General features: G+C 36.9%; 1 protein-coding gene across 1 annotated transcript in view; it reads right to left on the bottom strand.

Annotated features, from left to right (window-relative positions):
- Nucleotides 1-20,275, bottom strand: part of LOC135202742 (tachykinin-like peptides receptor 86C) — an 80,255-nt gene that overhangs the window by 43,547 nt on the left and 16,433 nt on the right. Inside the window, exon 3 of the mRNA XM_064232216.1 lies at nt 9,294-9,405. Within this exon, the coding sequence (XP_064088286.1) occupies nt 9,294-9,405 (112 nt within the window). The remainder of the gene's footprint in view (nt 1-9,293; nt 9,406-20,275) is intronic.

The following is a 20,275-nucleotide window of genomic DNA, read 5'->3' on the forward strand; positions in this document are numbered from 1 at the left end:
ACATTAAAGTTTTGGCAGAGAAGAATTTGCATTTGCTTTGGCTATAAAATGAAGATTTTTCTGCCCCTTAACGAATTATATTCTGACCATTGACGAATGCAAGATCGTGTATGGGATCTTCCATAACTTTCTTGTTGAATATTACCTGGATGAAAGATGATTTACTCTGTCACTCTAAGCAGCCACTATCAGCTTCGGTCGTGATCGTATCGACCATCATCGTTCGATAATTTAACTTAATTTTCGTGTTAACAAAACAGACTTTTCCAGGCAGTTGAATATTGTCATGTACTATGTACGTACGTTTTCTCTCCCTGCTTCCATTCTTGTTTTCTTTGGTTTCTTTTTAAGAGGAAAGAAAACGTAATCTAGTCGATCGACGTTCGATTCTTTTGATTTATTTTAGAGAACATTTGATAACAATTCTCTTTTTACTTTTATTAACCTTATTACTTTCGCCCCTAATTTCAATTATTCGTTTAAATGAGGAACCTCTTAATGTTCTATTCGCTTCATAATTTAATGTGGTGATCTTATATTAGTAAAAATGTTTAGCAATATTATCATATGTAACTTATGTCGTACTAGAATTATGTAGTACTAACCATAGATATAAAAGCCTAGATGCCGCATCGGGCGCTAGCTGAATAGGCTGGCGCACGTCATCAGGCCCGCCATCTTGGGGCGGTAATTCAAACAATGCAGCAGGCTGCAGTATATGACGTTTTTTCGCCACTATTCGCTTAATATTGCACGGATTTTCTTCTCTGATGGCTCGTTACAAAGCTTACATAATTCCCTACAAGGATCTAATAAAATAAAGTTGTTCCTTATTGTTTGAAAGTTAACTTACAATGACTTTGTTTTAGCAGGTAGGGGGAAGGGGGCTAGTTGTACACAAATGTTAATATTTACCCATAACTATTGCTGTAAACAATAATTTGAAATGCTGTGATAAGACAGCCTACGAAAAAAATGGTTAAAACAATATTGTTTAAGGGCCATTAGGTCAATAGGGCAAAATGTTGGACACTAATTTGATGTTTCTAGATTTCTTTCACTGCATTATAGCTATGTAATATTAGTGTTAATCTGGTCCTTGTAATAAGAACTAAATGGCCAAGCAAGGCACATAATGAGTTTTTGTTGATGTTTTGATATAGCCTGCTGATTTCATATCAATGCATATAGATTATCATTACAATGTAGTATCATTAAACTGTTGGAAACAGCAATGAAAAAAAAACTTGTTTAAATTGCTGGGAATTTTTATAAATAAATGCACAGATGTACAATAAATGTTATATATACATTCAATGTAAGAACAAATATCATGCAAATAAATCATTGTGCAATACATTTTGAGAGTTGTTACTTCAAAGTATAGGCTTAATGACCCATAAGGCCACCCACAGCTTTAAATTTATACATGTGTGACCAAACCAATGAACAGTTAGCTGAAAAAAAATTAGACTGGCCTTATGATTGTGGTCTAGGCTGAAAGGCTCGGTGGTGGGGGGGGGACGGTTACTGTGACCGGGTATACAGGGTTGCTCGTCAGGATTGGCTCATTTTGGCAATTTTGGTCTATAGAAGTATAGAGATGGCCCAGGCCCTTATCCCAAATAAGGTATAATAATTTGGGTCCTTGACAACACAGGTCTAGAGATGAGCTATATTGAACTGTTAATGCTTGCCATAATGATATATCTTAGTCTGAGCAAATTAAAGGTAGTTTTGTGAAAAATTTAAGTTCTATATAATTATTTCACCATATAAAATTAGGTCTAAAGATAGGTCACTTTTGCCACTAGACGAGGTCTCTTGATACCCGCTAAATTTTCCAAAGCCAGGTCTAGAGGTCAGAATTCACTGAGGAGCATCCCGTTCCAAAAAAATGGAAGAACCCCCACCCCACCCAGGCTCAAAGGAGCAGGCAGAGATGCAATGGCTAGATAACACAGAAATCCTAGTTATTCTAGGGCCTACTGTAGTTTATTTTAGGCTCAACCCTACAGTTTTATGACTTAAACTTGTAGGCCTGTGCCAAAAATTATATTGGGGGATTTTTTAACAGAGCACTTCGAGAGACAAAGATTTTACTTAAGTTGCACAGATCCATAGCTGTAGGCCTACTTTAGTCATCTGTCTTATCACAGCATTTCAAATTATTGTTTACAGCAATAGTTATGGGTAAATATTAACATTTGTGTACAACTAGCCCCCTCCTTCCCCCTACCTGCCAAAACAAAGTCATTGCAAGTTAACTTTCAAACAATAAGGAACAACTTTATTTTATTAGATCCTGGTAGGGAATTATGTAAGCTTTGTAACGTGCCATCAGACAAGAAAATCCGTGCAATATTAAGCGAATAGTGGGGGGGGCGGTAAAAAAAAACGTCATATACTGCAGCCTGCTGCATTGTTTGAATTACCGCGCCAAGATGGCGGACTTGTTGACGTATGTCCGGCCGGCCGATGCGGCATCTAGGCTTTTATATCTATGGTACTAACTGGCCAAACCGGCGCTACCCGGGAAAACTCTAAAGAGCTCAGAAAAAATTTCTTACATCTCCTTTGAATTTTTTTTTTTTCATGTGAAGAATGTGTACTGTCTTTGAAAATGCTTTACTTTCCTGTGAATAATAATTATGTCTTGAATTCATTGAAGAGGACTCTCTGCTCGAGGAAAAGGTGAGTGTCATACAGACTTCTGTTCAAATTTTGAACGAAGAGCCAATTTGGCCATCTCCCATCTTTAAGCAATATTGTTGGAGTTTTGCTAGGTTGAATTTCTTGATTAACAGAAAGTGTATGTGTTTAAAAAAACTGTGGTGACTTTAAGTAATTCGCGCCAATTTATTTTATGTGCTACGTGTTTACCAAACCATGATTAAGTCATGCTTATCTACTTTCTAGATTCTAATCTTGCATATATGCACTTGTATGAAAGTCCCATCCTTTGCCCTTTAGTTATGGGAAGTCACACGCCAATACTCACTTGATATTTACCATTTTTTCATGTCGCAACTATCGTACCCTACGGGACATAAAAGCAGGTGGAGTTTCCTTGTGCTCTCCCGCAGAAGTTTTGTGCGAATTATGCTTTATCAACCAGTGACAAAATTTTTACTTTATTTCTCCGATGTTTATTGTCGGATAAATACGGTAGTCACAAGAGGTTTTTTTTTGTTCTACAAGAAAGTTTTTATTTTTTTTTTCAGTTGAACAGTGAAAGAAACATTTTGTGATCGTTTGTGTGGTTGTTTATTTTGTTCTCTTTTTCTTTGTCTCCTCCAAACAGGAAGGATGTCGAGGAAGGGACTCGGCTCTCTTTCCTCCCTCACCCTCTCCATCAGCCCCGACCCTCCCAGAAGGAAGATCATGGGGTCTGATGATTCAAAATCTAAAGTCCTCCCAATCTCTGTTTTAATGGACACTGCTACTACAGCCCCAGCCCCGGAAGCCCCAACACTTGACCATCGTGCAACTGCGGAGCTCTCCACATTCGAAGAAGGATGATCCTGGATACTAGTCCAGAAGAAAAAAAACAGGTCTAAGATACTCAGCCAGTTACTCAAACAAACCTCTAAATAAAATTGAATGCAAACCCACTAAAAACCCTCTGCCCAAATTTAGGGTTGTTGTTTCTGGCAGGTCTTATGCCAAGATAGCTGCCCTATAAAAGGCCAACCCATCGCTCAACATGACAGCAAAACCTAACCTTAGAGGTGACTTCACAATCAACCCAAAGAATCAAGAAACTGCTGAATTCCTAAAGAATAACCCTTGTCTTATTTGTTTCAACCCTGCAGAACGACTCATGAAAGCTGTAGTCTGCAACTACCCCATCAACTTAGAACCACCCCTTCTTGAAGAGCAGCCATACATTATGAGTGCAGAAAGGTTCATCAATAAAAGATCAAATCGCACTACTCAAAAGGTGATGTGCACTTTCAGAGGTCCCATCCCCTCTCGAGTGAATCTTGGTATCTGGAGATTCTTCCCAGTAGAAGACTTTACTCCAGAACCCTTACATTGGTTCAGGTGCCACCGTTTTGGCCACCATCAGGAGCAATGCACAGGTTTTGAAACCTGTGGAATTTGCAGTCGTTGGCACTCTACCAAAATATGTTTGGAGAAGTTCAAAGCTTGCCTACAAACTCTTGCATGCTGCCCCAACTGCAGGGGAAATCACCATGCCTGGCCCAGCTCCAGGGCATTTCGTGCATTAAAGATAAAGAATACATACCTCCCCCTATCCCTCCTGCATGAACTCCTCCCAATCACTATCCTCCCCTTCCCAATCCTCGTCCTCAAAACTACTCTCCTCCAAAACCACAGAGACAACCCCACCTCCTAGGCAGAAACGCCCTCCTCATCCCCCTCCCAGTCTACCTTCCCCATCCTGTCACACCCCCTTCCCAATCCATCCTTTCTTCTACATCAGTCAATTCTCCACCCTCTCCCCACATTCCATCCTCTCCTTCTTGTCTCTTATCCTCCCTCCCTGTCCCCTCCCCAGAGCCTGACGACCCTATCTCTCCAACACCCCCTACTCTTGCAGCAAAACCCGAAATCAGAGTGAAATTTTAACCTAGAACAGGTTATAAACGTGATAATCATTTTCATGTCAGATTTCTCCACTGTGTTGGACATCCCATTCAACAAAACTCTTACTGATTTAGCCATCCAGAAGTTCCTCAAAGATTCACTGTTTCTACAAATGAAATCATGAACACAGACAGTGACCCCGTTTCCGCCACCAGCTCTGACACAAACCAAAAATCCTTCCCTTAATAATGACAGAGAACTACTGAAAATACTGCAATGGAACATTCTTGGCATACGGCACAAATTAGTATTATTGCAATCACAAGCACCAATAGGAACCATGATATTCTTCTACAAGAAACACTTCTTAGAGAATACACATCCTTTTCCTTCAAAGGATACGCTGTATTCAGGATACCTCACACAAGCACTACAAGAGGACTCCTAATAATAATAAAAAACAGCATTCCCTCCCAGATTCCAAACAGAGACTGTGGACCATGAGTAGAATTATTAAGAATAAAAATTGTTCTAGAAGGCACAATATTTATGGATCACAGAACAGCACCCTAGAATCAGATGCACTTTTTGATGAAGCTTCCAGAGAGAATATCCTCATTACACGGGATTTCAATGCTCATCACCAATTCCTTGGATCCAAACTACTAGCAAATCCTACAGGAAGCCACCTGCACCTTTTATTCCAAGAATTTCCGGAAGTTAAACTGCTAAACAATTGCAATGAACCACCGCATCTACACAATGGAAGGCTAGATCTCACTCTTGTTTCCAGGAATTTTCCAGTAGGAGCAATGTGGGAGCTACAACCCATTCTTAGCAGCGATCACTATACCTTGCAGACAATGTTTAGGTTAAAGAGGCTCCCTCCCCCGCCTCTTTCCCCTCCCAGATGGAACCCTGATTTTGCAAGTTGGAACTCCTTTGAAGATTACATGACCACCTGGTCCACATAATACATAAATCATCTTTCGCAGGATGATTGTACACTACTACAAGATTTCTGTAACAGCATAACAAATGCTGCTAGAGTGTCCAATGTCCATGCCAAAGAAGAAATACTAAGCCACGAATACAAACTACAAAGACGTCTGGTACTACAACTTCCAGATTAAGGAAATGAACAGAAGATACAGAACAGGCTGTTTGAACATCATACTGACCGATGTCTCAGCCCACTCGGCTCAAGTATCTGAGTAAGACTCGAAGCCTGGTATAAATAGTGTGGTCAAGTACACCATCTTACACCCATTGCCAAGCTGTGGAACTGGTTCAACAGAGTCTCTGTTAAAAAGAATGTTATAATTATCCCCTACTCTGACCCACAAAGTGAAGCTGACAGAATTACACAGCACTTTGGTGACAGGACCAAGGCTGTCAATCTTTCCTTGGAAACCTCCCCCTTGGGCTCCTCTTCCTTTCAACTTTCACTTCACTCTGTTTCCGACGAATAAAGCACTCTGCCTACCTGGTCAACTAGGACAAGTGGCAAAAGAAGCCTTAAACAATACAATTGCTCCTAATGTCTACTACACTGACAGCACAGTTGACCATAATGTACCAGCTGCAGCTGCAGCAGTAGTCTCCATATCCCTAAAAAGCAGTTGGAGACTATTCAGTAATGCCTTCACCCTACAAACTAAGCTAATTGCCATCCAAAAAACCAATGGAAGATTCCCTAAGCAAAAAAGGGGACACAACGATCCACAAAGATTCAAAGTGTGTGATACTCGCTATAAAGAGTCAATCACACACTGAAAATGTACACATGCTCATCAGTATAAAAGCTGCTACCTTCGCTTATCAGAGTAATGGAAGGATCCCCCAGTCACATAGGAATCCAAGCAAAAGAGGAGGCTCATCAAATTGCAAAAAGCACTCTGCAATATGATACAGTCAGTATCACCATCAATCAGTCCCTAATACAAATAAAACACATTTTCTGCTACTGCCAGAATGAAGCATACAGCGAATTTCGTCAGGTATTTCTACAAGGATCCAGGTCTGCAAAATGGTATGTAAAGAACAAGTTACAAAGTCTTTCTCTTTCCAGAAATGCTTCCAGACTACTCGCTGTCATCATCAGTCGACTACGGCTAAGATATCTGTGCACCTGGCAATTGATTAATGCAGAAAACAGAGCATCCAAGTACTGCAAACAGGTAGTAGATCAACCATTAGACATTACCTATTACACTGTCCGTAGACTTTTCCTATTAAGCAGAATTTCACAGAGGTCTTTTTAACTAGCACCAAACTAATAACAGACATAATTGAAAACAATGAAACTCAGCTTGCTTCTGATTTTACCAACCACACAGGTAAACGAAATTGGCCCCCTGCCAAACACTGCCTTAGTTACTCCCCCCTGATATTCATATTGTTTTCCTCTTCATCAATTCACTTAAAGACTTCTCTATGAGCAAGTCCTTGATGGTATACAGCTATCTTAAGTATAAGCAAAGTATTTCATCCATTCATTACTCATCATCAGCACTCACCACCAAACAACCACCATCATTCCCTTTCTCTCTCTGTTAAGTCAACTGAGACCATTCTTCTCTCCCTCTAAAACAATCATACATGTCCTAACGTACATTATCTGTATTATTATTGAGAGAATCGTTAACCTAAGGAGCTTAGCCTTACGAGTTCGAAAATCTCCACAACTTCCGCAACGAGCAGGAATTCACGTATACCGGATGATAAGTTTGTGAAGAAATTCACTCATGGAAATAAATAACGGACAAGTCTCTGTAGAGACTGTATAGGAGACCCTTTGATAAATTATATATATCGTCCACGCACAAAAGAATGTCACGTAAGTGATCGTATCAAGTCACATTTAAATGTCAAAATCGCATTGGAATTGCCTTACCGTCAGCGAAAATCTGTACTAACGTTAGCCTTCCTTCTTACTCTCTCTTTCTTTCTCTGTACCTTTCAGTCTGACCAGAATTTAACAGAATAATTTCACAGCAATAAAATAAACCCCGCAACAACTGAGGGAAGACATGTTAGCAGGTCTATGGGGACAAAGTTTGCTTTGGGTATCCGCACTTCAGTTAACCAGGGACCGTTAAGTTTCCTTGTTTTCATGATTGCTATTCGAACATTATAGCATAAAACCTAGATGGTAGGTTGCCAGCTTAACAAACAGCTTCAGAATATCCATAGGTTATTAATATACAGTATCCGTTTGCTGCATAATAGTGAATTATTATCGCAATGGTAATTTTAGAAACCGTAAAAAGAACTGCAAATGTTTTCGGTTTCCTGTGCATGTTAACGAACGCGTTTCAGCTTCCTTTGGCGTTTCTGAGGGAAGTGTAGTCTGAAGTCTGAAAGGTCTAATATAGAAATTGTCAATGTATGGAGATTTTTTTTTTTTTTAGTGAATTAAGTACTGAGATACGATGATGGCAATACCCGAAGGTACTTAAGAATTTTATTGGATAGGTATAGTTAAGATATGTTTGGCTTAAGATGAACACCTAAAAAATGGGGTGATTTCATCGCGAGTAATTTTTTAATGGGGGTAGATTAGTCACAGAAGCATTTAGTCTGCTAATACACATGCGTGGATGGCAATGAATTGGTTCTTGATCTCCAAAGTTATGCCCGTAACTACAATTTTTCTTTTTTTGTGGATTAAGTACTTAGGCATGATGCTGGCAATGCAAAACCCTAGGGTATTTAGGAATTTGTATTTTATTGGCAAAGCACGATTAAAATACGTTTGGCTTTAGATGAACACTGAAAAATTTGGTAATTTCGACGTGAGTACTTTTTTTATTGAGAGAGCAAAGCCTGCCAAAGAAACGTTTGGTGTGTTTTTTCCTTGGAGAGAATTGTAAGGTCTGATTGGTGGGGTGATACAAGTTACATTTTGAATTACAATGCTTTATGACTGAATGAAAGTAATTCTAATACAGTCAATCACATCTGTTTAATTTTCTGGGTGTACTAAACTGATGATAGGCTTTGCTGTGGGAGGAGTTTAATGAAATCATACATCTGACAACACTGAAAGAAAAGGTGGAGCTTTTGGTGAAAAATGAGAATTAACCTAAGATGCACTGAAGGAAAATGTGATGTAAAAACGAAGTTTTAATTTGCTTTGTATGTGTTTGTATGTCTGTCATGGGGTAAGGGTTTGATTTTGAGTTATAAATCATTCTAGGGTGACATAGAAGCCGTGTGCAAAATTTTTACCGGGTCTGTCAAGCTGTTCGAATTTCTATAGAGGGCAAATAAGTATACAAACATTCACTTTTATTTATGTAGATAGACAGACAAGTTCTATTTTCTTTATTCTCATAGCACGGCAATGTTATATATTGTATACTGATGTCAGTTTTTTTTTTTTTTTTTTTGCAGAGTGTTTTACTATAAATTATTACATTGGCAAATAAAGTTTAAAACTCTCAATTTTAATATGAAATGATCACGACTAGTTAACTGGTTTTAACAAAGACGAATTTTGAAAGAAACAGGGGTTTGAAAATATCCCTTTGCGCACAATCATTATTGCTGTCATTCCCGCAAGACCTGCAGAAACATTTCAACTGATCGAATGTTAAGTTCAGCCGGAAATGTTGATAAAAGCTTGACATTTTTTGATCACAGGTTAAAGGAGTTATAAATGCTGAAGAATGACAAGAAAAAAATATCAATATCATCTCCACCAGCGCATTCACGGAGACTGACACAATACTAACCTTTTGAGCATGAATACAAAATTGAAGACGCAGTTGAACAGCGTCATGAAGAGGTCGGCTACTGACAGATTCACCAGGAAGTAGTTGGTGGTGGTCCTCATGCGCTGGTTTCCTGCGAAAAATGAACGAGAAAATTAAAGTGGTTTTGTTCAACTGCTTCGTTTTTGTTAGTTTGACACTTATAGTAATTAACACGCATCAACTTCATCAATTTTATGAGTCAGTACCACAGTAAGCTCGCCAATAGAATGCGCTTTAGGTTCTTTATGGAAATGTGAAGCAATCGTCTTCAGTAAACGTTTCATTCCCGGATGCAGAATTGATGGACTTTTACTGTAATTTTACGATTTATTAATATATATGTTTAAACCACAAACTCTGAAGGAAACAATTATTTTTCCAATAGTAAACCAGAAAACTACAGACAATTTTAATCTTGCAAAATATAAAAAATTTATTTGGATTTTTTAGTAGGCATGTAGGTCTTCAAATACTAAATAGCTTTTCCCAACAACTAATAATAATTAATGATATCATACAGAAAATACTCAGTCTCCATTTGTGACACTAATTAATAACTATTTTGAAAAAGCTGCAGCAGTGTAATCCAGATGTTATAAAATTGAAATCTCTCTCTCTCTCTCTCTCTCTCTCTCTCTCTCTCTCTCTCTCTCTCTCTGTATATATATATATATATATATATATATATATATATATATATAATATAATATATATATATATACATACATAGTAGTACATGCATATATATATATATAATATATATATATATATATATATATATATATATATATATATATATTTGTGTGTGTGCAGACTGCAGTAAATAGTATGTACTAATAAATGAATATTTTGCCATGTTATTTCTTTAACAATATTCACACGCACACATACATACATACATACATACATATATATATATATATATATATATATATATATATATATATATATATATATAATATATATAATTTTGATAACATCTGGATTACGCTGGTGCAGCTTTTTCAAAATAGGTATTAATTTGTGTCACAAATGGAGACTGAGTATTTTCTGGTTGATATCATTAATTATCATTACTCGTTGGGCAAAGCTATTTAGTATTCCAAGAAATACATGCCTACTAAAAAAATCCAAATCAATTGTTCATATTTTGTAAGATGACAACAAATTTGCCAATGTAACTCATTGAAAGTTACATTCCTTGATATTCTTACCATCAAATGCCAGTAAAAATTTATCTTTTAATCCGTATAAAACATTTACTTTGAATGGTGAACAATGAAAATATATCTACAAAAAATAATTGCATTTCCAGGGAAACCCCTGGATTATTTAATAATTGTTCCGAAATCCCGGGATCCAAAATCGGGCTCAGACTGGAAACCCTAATTGTGACCTTACCAAGAATGAACTCGTTTCACTTCTCATCTTAACCAACAGTACAGACTAGTGAATATTGGCAGTTAGGTATTAGGCTATTGAACCTAGGCCATTATTAATATTAAAATATTACGCCTATGGATGAAGCTTACTATATGTAATGGCAGCGTTGGAGATGACAATTATTTTACCATACTGTTGTCAAATTTTATTGTGTGTCAGTTTGACCCATGAATAAAGAACGATGACAATTAGTTCTGCCTCTAGAGAGTAAAACAGGACTGTAAATTTATGGTGGAAAGAAAGGCACATGACGTCGGCAAATTGGTCAATTATATTCCTCAAGTGTGAACAAACTACAGTAGACAGAATTAAAATTTTTATTTCTACATATAGTACACATTGTCCTTGGTAAATTATGCTAGAAAATTTACCAATCTTTAAAGATACTTTATGGCTTAATTGTAGAAGAAATGTACCAGCAAAATTGAATATTTTTATTTCTGCATTAAGTACGTACTGTATATAGTAAATGGGGCATAAATCATTTAACAGTCTTGGCGGACATCCGACATAACACGTTTAAACCCTTACCGGTCTTGGGGCTTCTGGGAGAAGCCATCCGTCTCTCTCATACTAGGTATCGAGGGCTTCTCACAGAAGCCCTCCACAAAACCATGCATATCTTTGTAAAAACTCGATATAGTGTCCCCAAAATCTATCCAATCCATAGCCTTTTTTTTCTACTTGACGTCGATAAATTAAAGGAAAGTTTTTTTGACCCCAATCAATCCACAATGTACCCCTGAAAATAATATTCAAAACTACGCCAAAAAACTTTGCTTGTTTTTGGCGAGACCACCTCATTTCGCCCGCGAATTTCTCAGGTGAAAATCGCCTCTCGCTACTTCTAACTGGCTTCGTTTCCACTCACGTGTTTGTAACGCTGTCACCAAGTCGACCTTAATCCCTAAATTTGATTAAGAAGTTATTGGTGCTCTTCCCTCAGATCCGATATATAATTTTTCTTTCTCTGACGAACAATATTTTCACTGTAATCCATAATTCTATAAAGAATAAAGAAAAATAGTCGTTATACGATAAGGTAACTGTGTTCGAATACGTGCTGAAATCGAAAACCTTTTCTCCCCATACTTCAGAATGATGCCGGTTTGTAAATTATCAAGAAATTATAATCTATAATTTTACAGAAATAAATTCTTTATCAAGGCTCATATGTAAAACGAAAATGTAGAAGAATACAAGTTTACTGAGAGAACCATAGAATATGAATTTGCAACAATCCTAATGATACGGCAACACTATCATACAGGGGATTATAATGGTCCAGGCATATTTAAAAACAGCGTGCGAAGTTCTCTAAACCTTGCATAAATCCAACCAGCATACCCCACTGACCAGTTTTCCTTAGTAAACATGGGAGACAGAGAGAGGTATAGATTTACACTTGTAGAGTTTATGAACGTAAACATACACACGCATATATATATATATATATATATATATATATATATATATATATATATATATATATATATCAATTCAAGCTACAAATGTCCTTCAATATCTAAATTCACTTTACCTCCCAAATGATATATTTTCGGTACATATATGAAAATATATCATTTGGGAGGTAAAGTGAATTTAGATATTAAAGGACATTTATAGCTTGAATTGATACATAAATGGATCACGGTTCGATGTGATATATCATATATATATATATATGCATATATATATATATATATATACATATATATATATATATATATATATATATATATATATATATATCATACGTATATTTATATGACTGGTAAAAATGTTCTGTTGCAAAAAAAATTCCATCTAATAAAAGGAGCCCATAAAAACACCAAAAATATAGAGAGAAAATACTATATTTCAAAAACTGCTGTCTCCCTCTTCAACTACCTGAAGAGGGAGACAGCAGTCTCCGAAATATAGTAGTATTTTCTCTCTATATTCTGGCGTTTTTATGGGCTCCTTTTATTATATATATATATATATATATATATATATATATATATATATGTGATACAGATATAATAATATATAGATAGAGTATCATACATACAGATTATTATATAGATATAATATATATATATAGTATACTAATATATATATTATGTATAATATATATTTATATATATCATCTATATATCTATATATATTATATATATGTATATATATATTAATATATTATTATATATATAATTATATATATATATATATATATATTATATATATATACACACATGGTTAACTAATCTGTGTTGAAGATAACGAAATGAAGGAACATGCAAATAAATAGTTCACCAAGAGTCTGGAGGACTCAAGACTACTGGGAAATGACATCAGGAGTCCAGGGAATAGTGACTCGATTAGGAATGGGAACTCCTTGTGGTCAAAATCGACCTTTATAATCTCATCTGGAATTTGGGTGCGCCGGTCTTCTCGTAGTCTTGAGTCCCTTAGACTATACGCTGCTATCGATAATTATAGTTTGCAACCCGCGAACTATTTATTTGCATGTTTCTTCATTTCGTTATGTTCAACACAGATTATTAATAATGCGTGTGTGTGTGTGAGGGTGCGTGCGGGCGCTAGATCTAGTGCGTATGTGGGTGGGTGTGTACGTATCTCTAGGCACAGGGACAAGTCAAAATGGATAGCATGGCTTTGTGCAACGTTTTACGTTGTATACACAAAGTCAAGGTCATTGCCGAAACAATCCCCTCCCAAACACTTTAGAAGAAATCAGTCACTAACAACAAGATAATATAATGCACATAATTAACCACCACCGAAGTAACTAAGCATTGAAAATATTAAATAATAACTTCAAATCTCCCCCCCCCCCCCCCACCAATTCCTTTCCTCTTAGATCTGGTATAAATGGGATACAGGATATTATTGTTTTTAGTTCTTGCTTGACAAAGAATGCGGGCCAGAGAAACGGACAAGACTAATGGAATAAACATTTTCAGATAAAATAATAATAATGATTTTAACATCATAGCTAAGGAAAGGCAGTTATATTTCGGGCATTGACAAACGCTTTACAAGTGACTTCCATATAGTTATTGATTTCAAGGCAAAGCTATACTTATTCCAGTATTCTACTGTATATTCAGCCTCAAGGTAGGGTTATGCGGATTGAACTGTCGTCACTTACTGTTTACATAAATTCAGCGATGGTCAGCAGAAAGAGTTTTATCGACAGCGAGGATATTCACCTATAAACATAAATTAATTTGTTTACAAAATGCGGTGGTCTTATAAGCATCCAACTGCTCTCCATACCCGGCCACCTGGACACGCTAATCCTCTCTGCTGTTGTACTAGGTCAAGTAGGGAACACACAATAAGTACTTGTAGTTTACTTTTGCTGTGTTTCTTTTGACTCCCTGAAATATTATTTAAAAATTAGCATACCCATGACACTATACTTTACTGATACTTTCAGTACATGTGGCTTTATTCCATACGTGCTTATAAGGCTTCATTCACGAAAATACATGTTTTCTATTTTATTCTTATTCGTTTTGGAACCAAGCAAGGATTCATCTTTCATTTACAGTCATTTTCATCTATATTAATGCAATAGGTTTTGCTCACTTCATGACTATTATTCATCTAGTACGTAATCCTATGATTCTATTCAACTCTTTGCATGTATTTGTTTTACACATCAGATCAGAGCATTTACAGAAAAAAAATAAATACGAAAAGTTTACTTCATTTGTTATAATGAACTTTACCAGAAAACTTATCTTTTATGCCACAAAAATAATTATGACCTTTTTTCTGTTTTTTTTTTACCTGTGACTTTATTACCTGGATTCGTTATTGTGAACTGAACTACACAAAAATTGCTTGACTTCCTGCTCGTCCCCTTTTCTTTATTACCGTATCTGTGATAAAAAGCAATTTCTTTTTTCTAACTGGCTATGGTATTAATATCGTTTGTTACTGAAGCAGTGATAGTTACCCCAAGTGCAACAGACATTGCAGAGTGAGGAGAGAAGCGCTATGCCATGCATATATATACATACACACACACAACACAGATATATATATATATATATATATATATATATATATATATATATATATATATATACATACTTACTATAGTTATACTTAATCATCTGGCACCCACGGGAGGCATAGGGCCTCAATGAATTCACGCCACATGTCTCTTTCCTGTGCCATCTCCCTGAGCTCAACCCAATTCTCAGATCCAATCATCAGCCACGTTTCTCTTGGGTTACCACGGCCTCTCCTTCCCAGCGGCTTGCATTCAGATACATCCTGGACTAACTCATATTCTCTTCATAAAATATGCCCCATCCATCTCCATCTAACTATATTGTTCACACCGGGCACCCCTGTCATTTCGCGTATTGCCGCATTTGTTATATGTTGTTATCATTTGATTCCCAAAATCCTTCTCAGTGCTTTATTCTTAAAGGCAAGAAATTTTGAATCAGTTGTTACAGTGCTGTACCACGAATGATGCCCATGAGTTAATATCGATCTTACAAGTGAAATGTATATTTTGATTTTGCTGTGAATTGATATCTGATTTGACCTCCAAACTGTTTTTAGCACGCCCGTTGCTTGTTCTGCCCTCCCTATTCTCTCCCTGAATTCTGTATCTAGTGATCCATTGCCGGTAATAATGGTTCCCAAATATTTGAAAGTGTCTCAGTTGGGTAATATTACTCCTCCCATAAAGAAGTTCGTCTGATCACCACTCTGGATCTGCATGCCCTCAGTCTTTCTCTGGTTGATCACCAATCCAACCTTTCTCCAGTCCAGTGCTAACCTATCTATCCTTTCCTGCATTTCAGGCATTGTAGAGGCAATTAGAACTATATCATCTATATATTCACGACCACATAATCTCTGGTCCCCTTTCCATTGAATGCCTTTATTCATTCCTTGCATTACCTTGGTCATAACATAATCAATCACCATAATAAACAGTAGAGGGGATAGTATTCCACCTTGTACTACTCCAGTCTTGACTTCAAATGCATCTGTAAAACTACCATCTACCAGTACCCTACAACAAGTTTCATTATGCATATCCATTATGATGTTTACAATCTTTTCTGGTATCCCATAGTGCCTCAGAATCTTTCTTAACATACTGAGTGAAATACTATCAAATGCCTTCTAAAAATCTACAAAGCATAAAACAAGAGGTGATTTTAGTTCGTTACACTGTTGAGCTATATGTCGTAGAATAAAAATCTGATCGTCACATCCTCTACCCTTTCTGAAACCTGCTTGCTCTTTTCGAAGTATTCTATCTATTAAAGGTTCTATTCTATTCAATATCACCTTGGAAAAAACTTTCATACCTACTGGTGACAATGAGACCCCTCGCCAATTCCCCCAGTCTCTCAAATCTCCCTCTTTTTCCGTTCAACAGGCGTGACTTCATCTCGCCACATATGATTGAATAATTCATGAAACTCAATGGGTGTTTGAATCTCATCAGCCTTCAACATTTCAGGTGCAATACCATCCATTCCTGGTGACTTATAGTTTTCCAGTTGTTTGATTGCCAAAACGACCTCTGCCAGTCTAATGTCACTTACATCTAAAGGAAGATCATGCTCAGCCTCAAGGATGTCTTCCTCGTTTGGTGGGTTTGGCCTATTTAGTGTCTCTTCAAAGTGTTCTTTCCATCTAGCTCTAATTTCAGAATCCTTAGTTAGAAGATTTCCATTTTTATTTCTGACAGGTAACTCATCTCTCTTCCTCCTCTTTCCAGTGATTTCTCGAATGCCCTCATAAACAAATCTTATACGTCTTCCATCTCCTCTATTTAGATTATGTTCTGTCTTATCTGCAGTAGAATCTATGAACCTTCTTTTGTCTCTTCTACAGCATCTCTTTACTTCACTATCAAGGCTCATATATTCAGTTCGTTATAAGGTCAGATGTGGGCTGTTTTCCTTTAATGATTCAAAGTTAAGTTTTGCCATTCTTCTTTTCTCTATCAGTTTCCATGTTTCATAACTCATCCACTTCTTTGTTTTTCTCCACTTCCCTGTCCGATTGTGATCATGGCAGATTCCTGAAAGATTTCTCAAATTTTTTTACAATGAATATTCACATCCTTCTCTATTTCTTCATCAGGCAGCATCTCTAAGACTGTAAATCTGTTCCTGCACTATATAACGTAATCATCCTTTTCACCACTTTATTGTCTTAGCTTTTCAATGTCTTATCTGGCAGGTAGGTTTATATTTGCTTTCCTGGTCTTCCATTTGTGTCTAAGTGTTGAGACAATAAGTTGGTGGTCGCTTTCTATATCAGCTCCCCGTCGAGAACTGACATCCAGTACTGAGTTTTTACATTTTCTATTTATTGCTAAATGGTCAATTTGGTTGTGGTATTTTCCACAGGGAGATGTCCAAGTATACTTGCGTATATCTCTGTGTTCAAACAATGTGCTGCCTGTTATAAATTCATTAGCTAAACAAAAACTGGCAAATCGAACAGCCTTATCGTTCATCTCCCCTACACCATGGACACCCATGCATTCCCTGAAACCATCATTATCATTACCTAGTTTTGCATTCATGTCCCCCATACAAAGAAGAATATCACGTTTTGGCACCTTGCTAACCACCTGTAATTTACCGTAAAAGCAGTCCTTTCGATTGGTATCTGCTTCATCAGTAGAAGCATAGCATACTATAATTGTCATAATTCCACTACTAGATTTCAGCCTTGCATACATAATTCTTTCATCCACTGGTTCCCATTCCTCCAATGCTTGGCTAGCTTGTTTGCTCAAAAGCAATCCCACTCCTTGATAGTGAGTGCTATCCTCTCTCCCAGAATGTAGCAACAACTTTCCTCCATTTAATGCTCTCTTTTCGAATCCAGTCAGTCTTGTTTTAGTGAGTGCACACATATCCAGGCCATATTTTTAAAAAACTGCCAAAAGCTGCTCTAATTAGCCATCCTGGTTCAATGTCCGGAAATTCCAATTTCCAAAGTTAAGCTTACTCTTAGGATTTTTAAACTTATTCTTATTTACTAGCTGTGAGACTCTTTGCACCCTTCTCCCACGGGACTAAGGGACATTTCTACCATCTGTGAGTTCATTGAAGTTTCACAAACTGATTTGTTGAGCTTTTTACATTGGATTCGTTGCTAGCGATTCGCAACAACCTTCTTGTTGATCTACTCCCAATAGGGTGGAGTTTCACCAGTGAGGGGAATACAAGTATGCTATCCCCACACTTGTTTAGCTCATCAGCCAAGATGGTTTCCGAGGTGTGGCCGCTGTTGCTCAAGAAGCTTCTTGGAGCCACAGGTGAGAGTTGAGTGCTTAGTGATGATCAGAAGTACAAAGCCATCCAAAAGGATGCGGCTGAGTATGTGTGTATTAGCGTGTTTTTTTTTTCTTGCGCACGGTTTAGTGGTCGGGGGGTTCTCTCATTTGAAGACGTGAGTGTTACATTATTATTTTTTGCCTTAGTTTATGAATCATTTTTTGAGTTAGGAATCAGTACACATTACCATTCCTTGTTTTTTTACATAGGAGTAGAAAGTGATGTGTTTTTTTTCTTGGCACATGTTAAAGGAGATGCATTCGTCTTGGTCTTAACACATGTATATGTGTGGTTTTTCATACATGCAACTTAGTTCTTGGGATGCTTGGATTGCATTTTTTTTTACCCTTGGAGATAGCAGCTCTCATGCATATGCACTCAGCGCAATTTTTGCTGAGCGACTGAGGGGTAGTGCCCAAGGAGGCTAGTGGTGTCTTTTATGGGGGATTGCTTGACGGGGGGGGGGGGGGGGGGGGTGAACTTCCTTTTTTTTTTTCTTTGTGTCGGGGTAAAGGGGCGAGTTTGGCCTTGAATAAGGAAAGTTCAAAGCCATCATATCAGCTGATAGCCACTGGGTCATGATGTGACATGCCCGTAGGGTTTCTTTTAGAAAGATTTTTCTTGTTCTTTCTCTTGAGTGAAGAGAAAATGAAATGAAATGCATATGAATTTAGTGCAAGTTTTCCTTATGCTTTGGAGAATGCTTTTGCGCAATGTTAGAGGGCATTATTATAACTGGGGATACAGAGATTACTTTTTAATGGTGATTTGTTTGGGTTATGGAGATTATTTTAAAATGGTGGTGACTGGTGATGATTGGTGATGATTGGTGTTATACCTGGTGGTGAGTGGTGTTGATATTGGAGATATGGGGTGTGGCATTCGTAATGAATACTGGGGGATGGCAATATTAATGCCCTTACTGGAGATATTTTACAGGAGATATTTACGGGAGAATTACTATGGAGGATTATTATCATTACTGGAGATATTTTTTGGGGATTCTGTCAGAGTTCATGGTGGTAATAATTTTGGGGGAATGTGCCAATGATTTATGGGTGGTAAATTCTGATGAACTTTGGTGATACTAGCGAGTATTGATATTTACTAATATTTGGTGATACTACTTATACTGGCGAATTCTGATATTGGTGTTATTTTTTTTATACTAACATGGGTGTTGGTAATGAATATTAGGGGTGGTGATGTTTTTTTGTGGATATGGGAGGTACTAACGACACATTTTTTGTTTTTTATGAGTTCAGCAGACAATTGCTTGAAGTCTACTTGAGTCACAGATGTTACAGGTGTCACGGGAATTGTCAACAGTGCCATTCGTTTTTTCTTTTCCTTTTTGGACATTAGCCATCGCTGACGTAAGTTTTTTTTTAGCATGGGCGAATTTGAATTTATTTTTCTCTCCAGTTTGTGTGAATTTTTGATATCTCAGTTCGTGACTTGGAGTCATTGTTCGGGAATGTGTTTGTAATTTCAGCCGTTTGATGCTGCAGAGAGATTTATGGGAGAATTTTTACATTTTTGAATGTATACATAATGGCACTACATCTTTTTTTTCTGGATATTTGTGTTCCGGAAATTGTTGGCCTCTTGCAAAATTGTGTTTGTTACAATTTTGCCAGAGATAGGAAACTTGATTTGGTTTCTAGTGGCCTATGCCGTAGTGAATATGGGGAAGTCTTTGCTTAGACACTTTGAATTTGGAGCTTTGTTGTAATGAGTTATGGCATATTGGTGATTTTTTCTAGAATTTCCTGGGCAATTTTATTTGCTGAGTTTTTGCCCTTTCTCAGCAGTTATGCTAAACAGAGAGTTTATAGTTTTTGACTATAATTTTGAGTTATTTTCCTGGAGAATTGGCGATATAATATTTTGGCCATTTGATATATTTTTATTTTTTTTGAGATATTCCACAGTCTAGACCTAACGTGGTGAGAGCTATGTTTAGTTCAATTATTTTTATAGCCATTTCTGTCGCAAATAGAAACCTTTATGAGGAGATATGTGGCAATATTTTCGAGTGTATCAGCAAGATGCTTTGAGTACATTTTTCGGGGACAGTTACATTTTTTATTATCTTGCTTGGGGATATAATCTTTTTTGGAGACTTGTTTTTATTCCACATGGGGTTACTGGTGAAATGGAGGAAATATTTTT

The sequence above is a fragment of the Macrobrachium nipponense genome, chromosome 24 (assembly GCF_015104395.2).
Source record: "Macrobrachium nipponense isolate FS-2020 chromosome 24, ASM1510439v2, whole genome shotgun sequence".
Classification (NCBI taxonomy): domain Eukaryota; kingdom Metazoa; phylum Arthropoda; class Malacostraca; order Decapoda; family Palaemonidae; genus Macrobrachium; species Macrobrachium nipponense.